Source organism: Chrysochloris asiatica, unplaced genomic scaffold (assembly GCF_000296735.1).
Source record: "Chrysochloris asiatica unplaced genomic scaffold, ChrAsi1.0 scaffold00096, whole genome shotgun sequence".
Taxonomy (NCBI): domain Eukaryota; kingdom Metazoa; phylum Chordata; class Mammalia; order Afrosoricida; family Chrysochloridae; genus Chrysochloris; species Chrysochloris asiatica.
Window position 1 is genome coordinate 5,157,761 of NW_006408614.1, and position 15,285 is coordinate 5,173,045.

The window sequence follows — 15,285 nt, forward strand, 5'->3', positions numbered from 1 at the left end:
TAAGCAGATATTTTTGGCAGCTCTCTAGGCCCTAGGTTTGCGGCCCAGATGCACCATTGGCTAGCTGTGTGGCCTTGACTGAGTCACTTAACTCTTCTGACCTTCAGGTTCCTAATCTATAATCTGGGACTGTTTCTACTGATTTCCAAAATGACTGTGAGAATTAAAGTGTGAAAATGGCTCATACGTACAAGAGAAGTATTTGAGTGTGCTGTAGGTGCTTTATGGTTTGCGAGCAAATCTCTTAGCTGATTCACTCTGGACGGTCTGTTACCTGTCGATTGGGACACTAGAGACCGTTCTCCACCACATAGGCTGTATTAGTGAGATGGCGAACAGATACTACAAAAGTACTCAAGAGAATTTCTAGTGAGACGTGAATCTGAAGTAATAATTGTACCAACTTCTTTCCTCTGAAGCATTGCCATAGTTCTTTAGTTTTTAACTTTTTCTGCGAATCTCTTCGCTTCTTTTGGGGAGGTTGGGGAGGGAATGTTGCTCACCGTAATCAGGCTTAGGTGACCTTTTTGTCGAAGGACGAACAAGATTTAAGGCCTGAAGGTGGCATTTGGCCCAGTTCTGTCCCCTTTCCACTGTGTGTCTGGTCCAGCCCTGGGGTCCCTGAGCAGGCTGGTGCTGGTGCTGACAGGGAGGCTGTGGGCACTGTGTCCGCAGCTTGGCTCTTCCTGGACATATCGGCATGCCTCAGTGCCCTCTCTCTTCACTAGTTGGCTACTTTGCAGCAGTTATTTTTACTCTTTGTTTTGTTTTTTTTAACCAAATAAATGTGTAGGAGTTTCTGGTGTGGCGCTGTGGGTTAATGCGCCAGACTGCAAAGCCATTTGAACTGCAAGTTGGCAGTTCAAGCTCACCAGCTGTTCCTCAGAAACCCCATACAGGGTCCCTATGGGTCGGAACCTACTCGATGGCACTTAACAACAAAAAAATGTGCTTTAGCCTGCATGATACACTAACCACATCAGTGCCAGCGATTTTGCCTATCCTTTTATTGATCAGCTTTGCTTTTTCCTTTATGGTTGTTTTTGTTAAGTGTTTTTGTTAAGTCTGTTCCGACTCCTAGCAGCCCTGTGTAGAGTTTCTGAGGAGCTGCTAGTGGGTTTGAACCGCCATCCTTGTGGTTAGCAGTTCAGAAGTTCAGTGCTCATCCTACAGTGCTACCCCAGGAGTCCACATGCAATATATAATAGTAACGTGTAACTGGATTCGACTCAATGGCACTGGGTTTAGCCGCAATCTGGGAAGGACGGCAGAGTTGGTCCTTTTGTTTGAACAAAGACCTGCTGACAGGACCCTAAGGTCTGGCAGTCTAGGGCAAGTGTGCTTGGGCCTGGGGTCCTGGCTGTTGATTTTCTGCTCTGGGGGGGGAGGGGCGGGATGGTGGTGAGCCAGCAAGGCCCATGCCAGCTGAGCTTCCTGTGGGCACCTCTCATGGATGCTAAGCGCAAAACAGTTGAGTGTTCTGGGCGTTGCTCTTTTGACTGCTTGTAGCCCCTTGCCTTTGCTGGAGTGGTTAAAAATACTCCTCAGCTTGTTTATAGTATCCACGCACCGCGAACCAGGGGAAGAAATGCCGTTTCTGAGAAAACTTCAAAGAAGTACTGGTCTTTATCTGTCCCCAGCCTCTTCCGCTGAAACCCACTGGAGAGTCTTTTTCTGTGCGCTTGTGCTATAAATAGAACCCAGCTCTCCTTGGTTAGCTCCATCGAAGGCTCTCATCCGCTCTCTGAAAGATTTGTGAGTGTGTGAGTGTGTGCAGCGGGGTGGGCTGTATTTTCATTTTGCTTTTCGTTGACATGTTCGTGGTGTGGCGCGAGATGCAAGAGCAAATACTCTAGCTCTTATCCTTTAAAAATAGCTTACAACTAACTGGTTTTGGTTCCATGGCTTGTTGGTTTTGCTGCCTTTTTTAAAAAGCAATAATTTGCATTTAGGAAAAGGATAGAAACGATGACTTCCCCTACGGAGGTGAGTGGCCCCTGCAGGAGTGCGGGAGCCGTGCTGCTGGGGTCAGGCTTCTGGGCCGAGCGGGTTCTCTGAGGTCAAGAAGGAGAGGATGTAGTGACGTCTGTCCCCAGCTCCCATGGGTCATTAGCATTCTGTGTCTGTGAAGCCAGCCTGTGTGGGCTTGGGTCTGAGCACATGGGTGGGGATACAATCCCAGTAACCCTTGCATGCTGCCCTTGGCTTGTGTCAGAAGGTACTGGGCCCCGAGGTGGGCTTTTCTCTCCACCTTGGCTCAGCAGTGTTCTGCATGCTAGAAAGTTACTTCATGTGTGGGCCCCATCTGGCCAGGGCTGTGAATGGTGTGTGCTTCAAGTCTCCTGGAAGGTCAGATCGTGTTGGTCCTCGCTTCTCTCCTCCTGGCACTCTTTCCCGACCACAGAAGAAAGGTTAAGGTAGCCACCTGAGGGTGTTTTCCTGGTCTGGATCCTCAGGGAGCTGGCAGGAGCTGCTCTGGTTATCACTAGGCCAGAAGTAAAAGCCACACGGTCCATCATAACTGGCCTGAAGGTGGACCCTTGAGCATCTTGTAAGTGTTGTGTGAGTGTTGAAATGTGAAGCCCACCCAGCCCAGGACACTCGATGATCGGCTGGGTTCTAGGTTAGCCCACAGCTGCTGTGCATAGAGTGGATTGTGCTGTGTGTTGTGGATGGGCGTCAGTGTGTTGTCGGTGTGTGTGTGTGTGTGTGCTGTGACAGGGTTTATATTGTCAGTGTTGATGGTTTGTGTGTTGTTGGAGTGTGTGTATGTTTATTGATGGCTTCTGTATATGGACGTTGTTAATAAGCATGTTAATAAGGAGCTCTGGTAGCGTAGTGGTTACGAATCGGGCTGCGAACCTTAAGGTCAGCAGTTTGAAACTACCAGCCGCTCCGCGGGAGAAAGATGAGGCTTTCTACTCCCGTAAAGATTTACACCCTTGGAAACCCTGTACAGGGTCGCTATGGGTCGGAACCGACTCGACGGCACTTAACAACAACAACAATAAGCATGTGTGTGCTGATGCGGTGCATGTATGTATTGACAGGGTGTGTCTAAGTTGATGAGGTGTGTGTGTGTGTATGTTGATCATGTGTGTTGACGGACTGCATGTGTTGATGTGTGTGCGTTTTGACAGGGTGTGTCTGTGTGTTGATGGATGTGTGCATTGACTGAGGTGTGTTTGTGTTGATGAAGTGTGTGTGTGTTGTAGGGGACTGGTCCCAGCTTCTTCTGTAAGTATAATCACTGTGCACTGTGTGTCCTGCGCTTGCCCCTCCTCTGTTATGAATAGGACGATTGAAGGACCAGTGGTCCCCACTTGCATTCAGATAATGCACTTGGGTGAGATGTGGTTTCTGGGTGAGCTTTGCGTTGGTTTTATCTTATGTAGTTTTAAGTGGCCACAGATAGCTAAGTATAGATATTTTAAGAAAAAGTGACCTAACATGCAAAGCTCTAGGGATTAGGTAACTAGACAGAAGCTTCTCTGGACCAGTGTTCTTGCCTCTGAACAGATTTCTAGGATGAGACATTTCTGTCAGGTGGGGAGCAGCACTGTGTGAATGCTGAGAGCAGGTACTTGTTTTCACAGATGCGGTTTGTTAATCCTGACAGTTAGGAGCTCTGGAGGGGTCAGAACATGTGATGGTCGTGTGGTTCCTCAGGAATTTAGCTTCTCAGTGGGCTGTGGGCTCTCGTCCTATTAGCTGGCCAGCACATGGGATTTGGATGAACGAAGGCTGGGCCTGCTCCCGTTTTTGGATTTAATTGAGCCAAGGTGAGGGGTATTTACCTGCTTCTGGATTCTTCTAAGAACAACTTCTCCCATGCCACCGTGGAGTCTGTCAGATTGGTGGGATGCAGCGGGTGAGCTTGTGTGAACTTGGCTTTGATGTTTCTTTCTTTCACTGTGTAGTGAAGGCCAAGTAATAGTGGGGGCCCGCGTGGCCTGTCTCAGAGCCGTGTACACAGACAGGTACATGTACAGGGTGTGACTGAGTGACGCTGAGGGTCTGAGTGGCCAGCCCGGGAGCCGCGTACACATGTACACGTACAGCGTATGGTTGGAGTAACAGGGAGGGCATGAGCAGCCAACCCCAGAGCCCTGAGTGCAGACGGGTTTGGCAACAGATTCTAAGAAATGGCAGGAGGCCAGAGTAGGAGACTGAGCTGAGAATAGCTGAAACATATGGATGGTGGGAATGTGCCTTCATGCCTCACTGTCATCCTCACTGCGACTGCTTACTACGGTCGCAGTGTTCCCCTTCTGCTCCCCAACCCTGGACACGTCCAAGCAGGTGTTCTGTCCCCGGGCCACACTTGACCAGGGCAGCGCTTGTGGGGTCTGGGTGGTAGGACAGGTGGTGGGGTGCTGAACACATGTGGCTCTGAACACATCTCTTCCTTCCAGACCATCATCAAAGAAGGGATGCTGACCAAACAGAACAATTCATTCCAGCGATCAAAAAGGCGATACTTCAAGCTTCGGGGACGGACGCTGTACTACGCAAAAACTGCAAAGGTGAGGTCTTCGGGTGGGGGGCTGGGGTGGGTGATACCAAATCCAGAACCGTCCTTAGAGAGATACAGTGCATTAAAAGTTACAGATGAACAACACAACTTGTTTAGAAAGTGTTCTGCCCACCTCCCTTACTTTATCACAGTCTTCCCGGTTATTTTGGAGCCCTGATGGCATTCTTTGGGGAGAAGAGAGCCGAGACAGTCAGTCTCCTCTAGTAAAGATTTTAGTCTCAGAAACCCTAGGGGGCAGTTCTGCTGTGTCCTGCGGGGTCGCCGTGAGCCGCAATTGGTTTGGTTTGGTTGGGTGTTGGCAGTGACAGTCACTGGTGAATTTTCCTGGATTAACAAAACCACGTGGACCTGGGCTTGTGAGCTAGCTGTCTGCGCTTTGTAAGACCACAGGGTGGACAAGATGCTACAGTGTCAGGGCCTTTGGGTGTCCTTCAGGGCTTGGTGGGGGAGTGGTAGGCAGCATGGGGCCCAGGTCTGGGCTTCTTGCCTGCCCTACAGGTGCCGGGGTCTTGACCTTTCCCCCTCCCTGTACTTGTCTCCCTAGTCCATCATTTTTGATGAGGTGGATTTAACAGATGCAAGTGTGGCCGAGTCCAGCACCAAAAACGTGAACAACAGCTTCACGGTAAGTGTGGTGGTGTACACCTTTCTTACTTGTTGACCGTTTGACCGTCTTGCTTTCTTTGAATGAGAGTACAGCAGCGTGTCAGATTTTCACCCTCTTCTCTGAGTGGAACTGTTCATTCCTGATAAACTTGGATTTAATGTTGAAAACCAGACTTGGCGTGCAGAATCAAAATGTGAACTTTACGTTGATTTGTTTTTCATGATTACCGTAGAACATTTGGACACAAAAGTGTGTTGAAGCAATAAGAAAACAACCTTGATCTTGACATGTAACAAGATTAACCATTTGGCACGTGTATGTCTTTTCCTTTTTCACTCTTAAACTCTCCCTTGCCCCCCAAATTTATAAAAGTTGCAATGCTTTCTGCAAGAATTCTAAGTGCATATAATCTGCAGCAAAAAAAGTGGGGTGGGGAAGAAATCACAAGATCTCACTCACCACCCGGAAGTAACTAACTGCTTATTTGAGAGGGTTAATTTCTGTATTTTCATGTATGTGTCCCTGCCAGGTGTAAATGGTTCATGTGCTCAGCTGCTAACCAGAACCTGGAAGTTTGAGCCCATCCAGAGGTGTTGTGAAAGAGACACCCTGCAACTGACTTCTGAAATTTGAGCCACTGAAATCCCCATGGCACGTAGTTCAACCCTGACACGCATGGGGACTCCACGAGTCATAGTTGGCTGATGGCCACTGATTTGTCTTTACATGTATGCACTGTGAAAGGCTACTGATTCGTTTGTTTTGTACCTCTTTGTTCTTCTGTCTTGACAATTTCCTGTGGGCATTTTCCCATGTTAGCTGACACAAACGTCCATCATCTCGCATAATGGCCTCGTAGAATTGTCATGTCTGACTTGGTAAATTGGGCTTCAGGGGTCAACTTCAGAACTACCTGGGTAAGGGGCTAGGTAAGACTATGATAGCAGTGAAATTTTCAGTTATTTTCCAGTTATTCTTTTATAACATGGCAAAGTTGAGTAATTAGCTTCAGGTCTAGTGCCTGCAATTGCGGTTAGGGTTATTAGCTTTAGGTACTTAGATTTCATTTTGTTTTGTTTTTCTTTATATTTCTTAATTTTTGTTTTGCATTATGACTGGTACAAAGGGGGGCTTCTTTCTTCTATTTGAACATTTAGTTTGTAATGGTAGGAGTAAAAGTGTTCTTGGTTTGTCTTCGTGACTTCCTGAATTGGTCAGACTTTCTGATGCCTCTTTTACTTTATTCCTTGTTTTACTTTTTCCCCATTAATATTGTGTTTTTACTTACTGGTCAAGAATAGGTATCTTTACCCACGTAAATGTGTGTACTGTACTTTGATTTGTAGTTTTGAAGAGGAACAAGAATTGGATTTCTGAGCACTCATTTAGGTGTTCTACTTGCATTTATTTATTTGTGATAGATTAATTTCCCAATAATAAATTGCTTTTGGCAATGTGAAATTTCACTGTGTTGTTGGTTAAGTACTGGACTGCTAAGCGCACAGTCGATGGGTCACAGGTTTGAACCAACTGCTCTGTGGAAACCCTTTATAGGGTCGCTATGAATTGGAACTGAGTCAACAGCACTTAACAACAACAACAATTTTATATTTAGGGTTTTCCAGTGTGTGTGTGTGTGTGTGCTTTTCTTGGAGATTGGTAATGACTTTTGTCATGTTTGGATTTTAGGGTTACATGCAAAATAATTGTCACTTTCCATGGTTTTTAAGCACTCAGCTGCCAACCAAAATGTTGATGGTTTGAACCTTCCTTTCGTTGCGCAGGAGAGAGACGTGGCCGTCTGCTTCCGTAAAGATGCCAGTCTCGGAAACATTGTGAACCTGCTACTCTGTCATGCAGGGTCGCTATGAGTCCCAATCAACTCAACGACAGTTGGTTTTCGTTTTTCTTTTGGCTTTAATACAAGTTGTGGTGTGGTGTGGCGCTGTAGGATAAGCACTGGACTGCAAGGTCTTTGGTTTAAACTCGCCAGCTGTTCCTTGGAAACCCCATACAGGGTCGCTATGAGTCAGAACCAACTTGACAGCTCTTAACAGCAGTCACAACAAGAGGACAGGTTGAGGGAATCACTTGTTTGTTGAGTGTCTGAGAGAACTTACTCTAAACCACCAGACAGGAAGGTTTTCCTGGGACGTTGTGCTCTGATCGATGCTTTTCTAAAACGTTTACTTCTTACAGAACTTTTGATCGTTTGTGGGTTTTTTTTGTTTTCTGACTTCCTGAGTTTATTTTGGTAGCTTAGTGGTTACAAATCGGGCTGCTAATCTCATGGTCAGCAGTTCGAAACTACCAGCGGTTCTGCAGGAGAAAGATGAAGCTTTCTGCTCCTGTAGAGATTTACAGCCTCGGAAACCCTATATGCAGGGTCCCTATGAGTCGGAACCAACTCCACAGCACATAACAACAGCAACTTTCACAGCTAGCCCACACCTTAAATTTGGCAGCCTGCACAATGGCTTGGGTCAGGTGCACCTTGGTCCTCAAACTGGCATCTTTACGCTTCAACCCTTTAAAGAGGTCTTGTGCAACAGGTTTACCTAATACACTGTGTCATTTACACCTAGCAGTGGGCTTCTCTTTATATAACAGCCTTCAAACTCTATTACCGGTTGCAGAGTCTTCTAAAGACATGTAGGTCTGGTTAACCAGCTGTTACTGCTCGTGAGCCAGGATTCACTCGATGGCAGTAGGTCTGGTTTGGTCTTTTGGGTCTCGTTAAGTTTTCTGTTTCTTGGTGTTATAATAATGTTGTATTGCAGACTCGCACGCAGATCTTTTGGGCAGTTCTGACTCTCCCCTTCAGATTAGTGCTTAGACATGGAATTTCATTTGACGTAAAAAGTCTGACCTTGTTAAAGACTTACAAAAGGGGAATGAGCACTGATTCATGCTGTAACCCGGTGAGCCCTGAAAACATGTACCCAGTGAAAGAAGCCGGATGTAAACGGACCCACGTCTGGGAAATGCCCGTGCTGGGTAAACCCAGAGAGATAGGCAGCCAGCAGACTGGTGGGAGGAGAAAGGGGCGTGGCTGCTGATGGGGAGGGAGGGTGGTAAAACTGTTCTGGAATAGATCGCAGCAGTGGTTCCGCGAAGGCACCCTGATGGCACAGTAAATGCTTGGCTGCTAGCTCTTAACATTTCCCAAGTGCTAGTATTGGTTGGAAAATACATTTGAATGACTGGATAGTATTTCATCATATGGATGTAGCATGTTTGACTTAAGTCAGCTTCTAGTGTTGGACATATTGACATTGTCTATACTTTCCTTTTATAACCTAATGAACAATATATTTTCAGGTTTGTAGACTTTTTTTTTTTTTTTTTTTTACATCTTTGCCCCTTTCTGAGGCTAATCTAAGACTGCTAATTTGCAGTTGAAGGGGCCTGAGTATTTCTTTTTTTTTATGTTTTATTGTGAATTATGTGATAGTTTACATGGGAGAACATCAGTCTTACATTCTTTCTATCGTATATCGTCTCATTGCCATGGTTACAAGGGGCCTGAGTATTTCCCTGGATGTACAAACCTTCCAGAAAGGTCTGAGTTCATTCACCTGCCAGCCATTAGGGAGAAAGGGGGTGGGGTTGGGGTGTCCATCTCCCGCCACTCCCTCCAGTAAGGGGTTAGCTTAATGAGGAGCCCTAGTGACACAGTGGCTAAAGTGCTGGCCTACTCACCAAAAGATCTGGGTTCAAACTCACCAGCCGTCCCTCTGGGAGAAAGATGAGGGGGTTTGCTGCCATAAAGAGTACAGCCTATACTGTAGGGTTGCTGTGAGTCAGAGTTGGCTCAGCGACACACACCACCACCCATAGCCCCCAACTTCGTGAACATACTGAAAGGGACCGAATCGTGCACTTCAGACGGGTCAGTTGTTCTGCGTTATCTCGGGAAAGTCTGACAAGAACTGTGTGATCCTCTACTTCTGAAATCTCTTGAATGTCCATCTGAGCTTACCGCCTGCTCTGAGATCTACCGCTGATTTATATATTGTCATTATGGGAAAATGTGTCCAGATCACTGACTGCTGATGCAGAGCCTGCTCTGCATGGGGACACCCTTAGAAGGCCCCGGGGACAGACAGAGACTCCATAGTTACCTGTGTACCTTGGAGAGGCTGGGGGTCCAGTGCCAAAGCACCGCAGTCAAGTGAATATCGCCATAAAGCAAGACACACACAGTTATGGGTTTCCTAACACATGGAAAAGTTGTATTTATACACTATTGTAGTCTATCAGGAGCCCTGGTGATGCTGTAGGATAAGTACTGGACTGCTAACTGCAAGGTCAGCAGTTCAAGTCCTCCAACCACTCTGAGGGAGAAAGAGGAGCTTTTGTGTTCCTGGAAACATTTACAGCCTCAGAAACACTACACAGGGTTGCTATGAGTCAGAACTGATTCGATGGCACTAAAACACAACGGCCTCACCCACCTGCAGAAGCCCGAGTCCTAGGAGCCTAGTCAAGATCAAAGCGCTTCTGCCGGCTCCATGCTTCTGGGTGCTGGGAGCAGCTTTGGGAAGGGGCTGGCTCCCCTGCTAACCTATGTGTACTTTTAACAAGCTTGAGAGCTTCGGGAACATCTTGTCCACCCCTGGAGACTGTAGGAATCATCTGATGACAAGTAAGACTTTTGCCCTGGTAACTTAATTTTTGAAATCACAGTGGAAACCAATTGGAATAGATGTGGGCTTTATAACACCTTGTCCGTCACAGCAGTCCTGGGCTGTGGCAGCTCCTGAACCAGCTGCCTGACGGTTCACAGAGGGATGAGATGGCGTCTTCTGCTCTCAGACAGTTCTCACAGGGGAGAAAATGGTGTAGATGAGTGGGCGGGCTCCTTTTGCAGAGAGAACTGGTAGGAAGGGCCAGCAGATAGGATGCTTGTGCGCAAGAAGGACTCTGAAGCGGTCGTCCCTGCAGGAAACCCACCGACCAGCCTCCCGGCTCACAGACCCTGGGCACAGCTACTTCGCCGAGTTTTAAAAATCATGATGGTAATGATTTTAAAGGAGTTTCGAATAGGAATGAATAAACCGAGCTTGTTGTTGTTGTTAAGTGCCGTCGAGTCGTTTCCGACCCATAGCGACCCTGTACAGGGTTTCCGAGGCTGTAAATCTTTACGGGAGGAGACTGCCTCATCTTTCTCCCGCGGAACAGCTGGTAGTTTCGAACAGCTGGCCCTAAGGTTCGCAGCCCGATTCGTAACCACTATGCTACCGAGCTTAGCAGCTGTTTTTCTTTTTGCGCATTCCCTTCAGACTTTTTCATGGACATACATTAAATTCCATACCACTGTATGAATAATTTTGTGTTTCTGCTTCATCTGCTGTTATATGATAAACTTTCCCATGTCATGTGTCTCCACTGTGGTTGTATTTATAGAAGCAAATACTGTGTACATGTGTCAGCGTTGACCAGTGACTTTATTGACTCATTCCTGTGGTATTTGTTGCGGAGCCCCAGTGGGTAAGCTGCTAACTATAAAAGGCGACCATTCGAACCTATCAGTTGCTCTGGGTGAAAGATGAGACAGTTTGCTCTGTAAAGATGAGAGCCTTGGAAAACCTTCCGGGGCAGTTCTAGCCAGTCCTACAGGCTTGCTTTGAGTCCAAACGGACTCGATGGTGGTGGAGTAATGGGTTGTTGTGGTTGTTGTTGTGATGTGCCGTGGAGTCGGTTCTGACTCATAGTGGCCCTGTACAGGGTTTCCGAGGCTCTAAATCTTTATGGGAGCAGAAAGCCTCATGCCTCATCTTTATTCCACAGAACAGCTGGTAGTTTGGAACTGCTGACCCATTTGTAACCACTATGCTCCCAGAGCTCCTTGGAGTAATGGGTAGTATCTGTCATTGTTGTTAGTTGTCACTGAGTTGGCCCAGAGTCGTGGCACCCTCGGATGTGTCTGACAGAAGGGACTGTTACCCCAGCTGGTGCCACCTTCATCCTTGCTTCTGTATTTGCTTTCAGTGTTGAAGCTGTTGCGTCTGGCCACCTCCCTCGTGCTCACTGACTGTCCACTTTACCAAATGAGGTCCTTGTCTAACGGCTGCTCTTTTCAATGACATGCCAAAGTAAGTGAGTCATAACCCGTGGTCCTGGCCTGGCCTGACTGCTCCTTGGCCAAGGGTTTTGGGCAGGTTCAGAGACTGGACTCGCTAGCCATGTGGAATGAAGCACCTTGTACGTAGCATGTGCTGAGTGAGTTAACTGTGGCAGTTCTCCAAGCGACCCGGGACAGTGAGCTGACCTGGAGAGCAGCTGCCCAGGGCAGTGAAGCCCTGAGCGCCGTACTTCCCAGTCCACCCTGCACCCTCAGTTTCAAGGAGGAGGAAGGAACAGGCTCCAAGCCAGCGTGTGGTGGCTGTTTACCAAGTGCGGGGTTTTGCTGAAAGCAACACCTGCTCCGGTGACACAGAACGTCCTCGAAGCAGGTGCTCCAAGCCAGGGCTCCCAAGTCGGCTCCTGGAGTAACTTCAAGAGGAACCAGAGGTTACTCTCGCCTTCTGGAAAGCTGACCGGTGAGTGATGGACATGGTGTCTGAGCTCACATGGGAGGAGACAGGTCCATCCGCCTGGTCTGGGCCATGTGCTCAGACTCTCTGGGGGAACATAAGCCATTTCTGCAGAGCTGCTGTGTTACAGAGGAGCCCTTGGCAGCACAGTTGGTAAGAGCTTGGCTGCTAACCAAAAGGTCGGCGGTTCAAATCCACCAACTGCTCCACAGGAGAAAGACGAGGCAGTCAGCTTCTGTTAAGTTGACTGCTTCGAGAAACCCTATGGGGTAGTTTTACTCTGTCCTGTGGGTCATCATGAGTTGGGATGGATTCGAAGCCAGTGCGTTTGGATTGTGTTGTGTGTGTTTGTGTGAATGAGAGAGAGCGAGCGAGCGTATGTGTGTATTTGCTGATGGTCTTTTCAAATGTTAGAGGAAACAAAACCGTGAACAGCTGAGAGACAGTAGTTGTCTATTAAGGAACAGCACTATCTGAAAAGGGCCCGGATTTAATGGCATTAGCTCTTAGATTGTTTTTGTTAAGTGCCATCTGGTGGGTTCTGACTCATAGTGAATCTGTACAGGGTTTCTGAGGAACGGCTGGTGAGTTTGAACCACCGACCTTGTGGTTCAAACTGACCTTGCAGATTCCATACCAGCTCTTAGGGGGCCTGGGACATTTGGGACGTCAGGCATCCATTCTTTCTTTACCCCGGGTGCTTTGGTAAATGTCCCAGCCATGTGAGTGAGCCAATGCCTTTCATTGATTCAATTGTTCGTTCATTTATTCATTCATTTTCCTTGTAAGCAAGGAAAATGGGATCATTCGCTACAAAATGATGTTTTGTTTATCAGTGTCTAAGCTTTTCTGCCCTAGAACAGCCTGGTGTTTCAGCACCTAGAGTGGCAGGCTCTCAGTTTCCTTGTGACACCTTGTTATCAGATGAAGCCAGTCCCCTGCTGGGTGGCAGGGACACTGTGGTTGGAGTCACTAGCTCCTCCCCCTCCACAAGGAGAACTTGCTCTGAAGTGTAAACTCAGAAATGAAAAGGTGCTACTTTCCGCCCTGCCCCCGCCCCCCCCTCCAGTTTTTATTTTTTTGAACAGGAGGAACTGTTGTTAACTAGTTATGTCCGGATGTGAGGTGGAGCCCTCAAGACTTCAGCCTGGTGTAGGATGTACCAGATAAAGACAGAAAGACAGGAGCAGCCTTGGGGTTATGCCTGGGTTTACCTCAGCTGCCTGCTGGGCTTGGTGTTAGAACTAAGTCTGGTCTCTGAGGGCGCCATCTTTGCTGTTGTCTAGTTGTTCCTTTGCCACCAGAATCTGAAGACGTCATTAGATATTTGGGAAGGAGCTGTGGGGTTTGATGTGTTCTTCAACCAGATGGGGCTGTTTCCTCAGTGGAAACAGGCTGATGGTTGAGGCCAGCTCTGGTTCCCTGTGTCTTCGGAGGAACAAGCTTTATGGGCAAGCAGTATCTAACCGCACATACGGAGGGAGGAAGTGGGGGCTTCCACACAGACTATCCTGGATGTGTTAACACCAATGAATTCTTTTTAGAATCCATCTTCACTGACAGAAGTTTCCTGGCTTGGAGGATCAACTCTATGGTCACCGAGTCATTCACAGAAAGGTTCACGCTGTTCTTTAGAGAACATTCCAGTTCACTAAAGTATGTTGATATTAAAAATACTTAGACTGCTTCACTGAGGCATAAGTTAAAGGGCGTAATATGGTGAATTTCGATGTTTGTGTGTGTGTGTCAATTGAAATGATGACCACAGTCAAGGTGACAGACATTCCTGTCACCCTGGAAAGTTCCTTGTGTTCTTTCCTCCGTACACCCTCTTCAGGTATGCGTGTGCCTGCTTCCTCTCATCTTAGGCTAGTTTTCATTTTTCAGAATTCTGTAGCAGTGGAATCATAGAATTTATAGCTTTTTTTTTTAAATGGCTTTTTTTTTTTTCACTCAGCATAATGATTTTGGAAGTTTCCACGTTGGGTATATCAATAATTTGTTTCTTAAAATTACTGAATTTGTAGTCCATTGTCTGAATATCCTGCAATTTGTTTATCTATTCTAGTTGGTGGTGGGCATTGGGGTAGTTTCCAGTTTGGGGTTATTGCAAATAGAGCTTATGTTAACATTCGTATACAAATCTTTGCATGTGGACACATGTTTATTTGATTCTGCAGACTGCTGTAACACAATATCATAGGAAATGTATTGTCTCTGTCAAGTTCTGAAGGTCAGGAGTCTGAATTCAGGGTGTCAGTAGGGCCATGTTTGCCCTAAGGTGCTGTGGTGGTACAGAAGCTAACAAGAAGGTCAGTGGTTTGACCCCAACAGTGGCCCCATGGAAGAGAAGATTAAATCCATTACCATGGAATTAATTTCTATTCATAAAGACCCTATAGACAGAATACAACTGCCCCTGAGGGCTTCCGAGCCTACCACATGATCTCTCTGCAGGTTCTAGAGAAGTAGCCTTTTTTTCCGCTTCCTTTTCATCTTCTTGGTAGTCTCAGGTGTCCGTGGCTTACAAGGAAGTGCAGTCTGACATGGAGTTCTTCCTCCCGTTCCTTCATGCAGTGCTGCTGCATCCAGCATCGGGACCCAGTCACTCCAGTGTGGCCTTACTCTCACCAACAACAGCTTCACTGTTCATGCACAGGTTTTTGCTTGGGTAGGAGTTTTCCATTTTAGTGAAATTAAATTGATCCATTTTTCATATATACAAGTGAGCTACAGAAAGTTCAAGGAAAAAAATCCATGATCTTTTAATTCTGCATTTCCACAAACTTTTTGTAGCTCCTTTTTACAGTGTTGAAGAGCAAAGATGTCAGCTTGAGGACTAATGTGTGCCTGACCCAAGCCATAGTATTTTCAGTAACCACATGTGTATGTGAAAGCTGGACAGTAAATAAGGAAGACCGTAGAAGAATTGATGCTTTTGAGTTATGGGTTGGAGGAGAATATTGAAAGTGCCATAGACTGCCAAAAGAATCAATAGATCCGTGTTGGAAGAAGTGCAGCCAGAGTGCTCCTTGGAGGCCAGGATGGCCAAACTTCATCTCTCATACTTCGGACATATTGTCAGGAGGGACCAGTTGCTGGAGAAGGATATCATGTTTGGTAAGGTGGAGGGTCAGAGAAAGAGAGGAAGACCCCCAACGAGATGGATTGGCCAAGTGGCAGCATTGATGAACTTAACTGTGGCAACAGTAGTGAGGTTGGCCCAGGATCAGGCAGTGTTTCATTCTGTTGTGCATGGGGTCACTATGAGTCGGGACCAACTTGATGGCACCTAACGACAACAACAAATCGTAGTTCTCTGTGGGTTAATGCATCAGACTGCAAAGCCATTTGAACTGCAAGGTTGGTGGTTCAAGCTCACCAGCTGCTCCTTGGAAACCCTGTACTGGGTTGCTATGGGTCAGAACTGACTCAACGGCACTTCACAGCAACAACAACTCATAGTTCACGTTTCTTTTGTTCTAAGAAACCATTACCTACCTCATAGATGCAAAGATTTCCTCCTACGTTTTCTTGTAGAAGCTTTGTAGCTTGGAGTTTTACGTTAGGATTATGACTGATGTAGTTCATTTTTTTTTTTT

The 15,285-nt window shown here is 46.9% G+C and overlaps 1 protein-coding gene across 1 annotated transcript in view; it reads left to right on the forward strand.

The window, feature by feature from the left end:
* The first annotated feature begins 1,968 nt into the window (after positions 1 to 1,968).
* DGKD (diacylglycerol kinase, delta 130kDa) overlaps positions 1,969 to 15,285 on the forward strand; it is a 90,847-nt gene continuing 77,530 nt past the window's right edge. The window contains exons 1-3 of the mRNA XM_006866807.1: positions 1,969 to 1,986; positions 4,416 to 4,526; positions 5,082 to 5,162. Coding sequence (XP_006866869.1) covers positions 1,969 to 1,986; positions 4,416 to 4,526; positions 5,082 to 5,162 — 210 coding nt within the window. The remainder of the gene's footprint in view (positions 1,987 to 4,415; positions 4,527 to 5,081; positions 5,163 to 15,285) is intronic.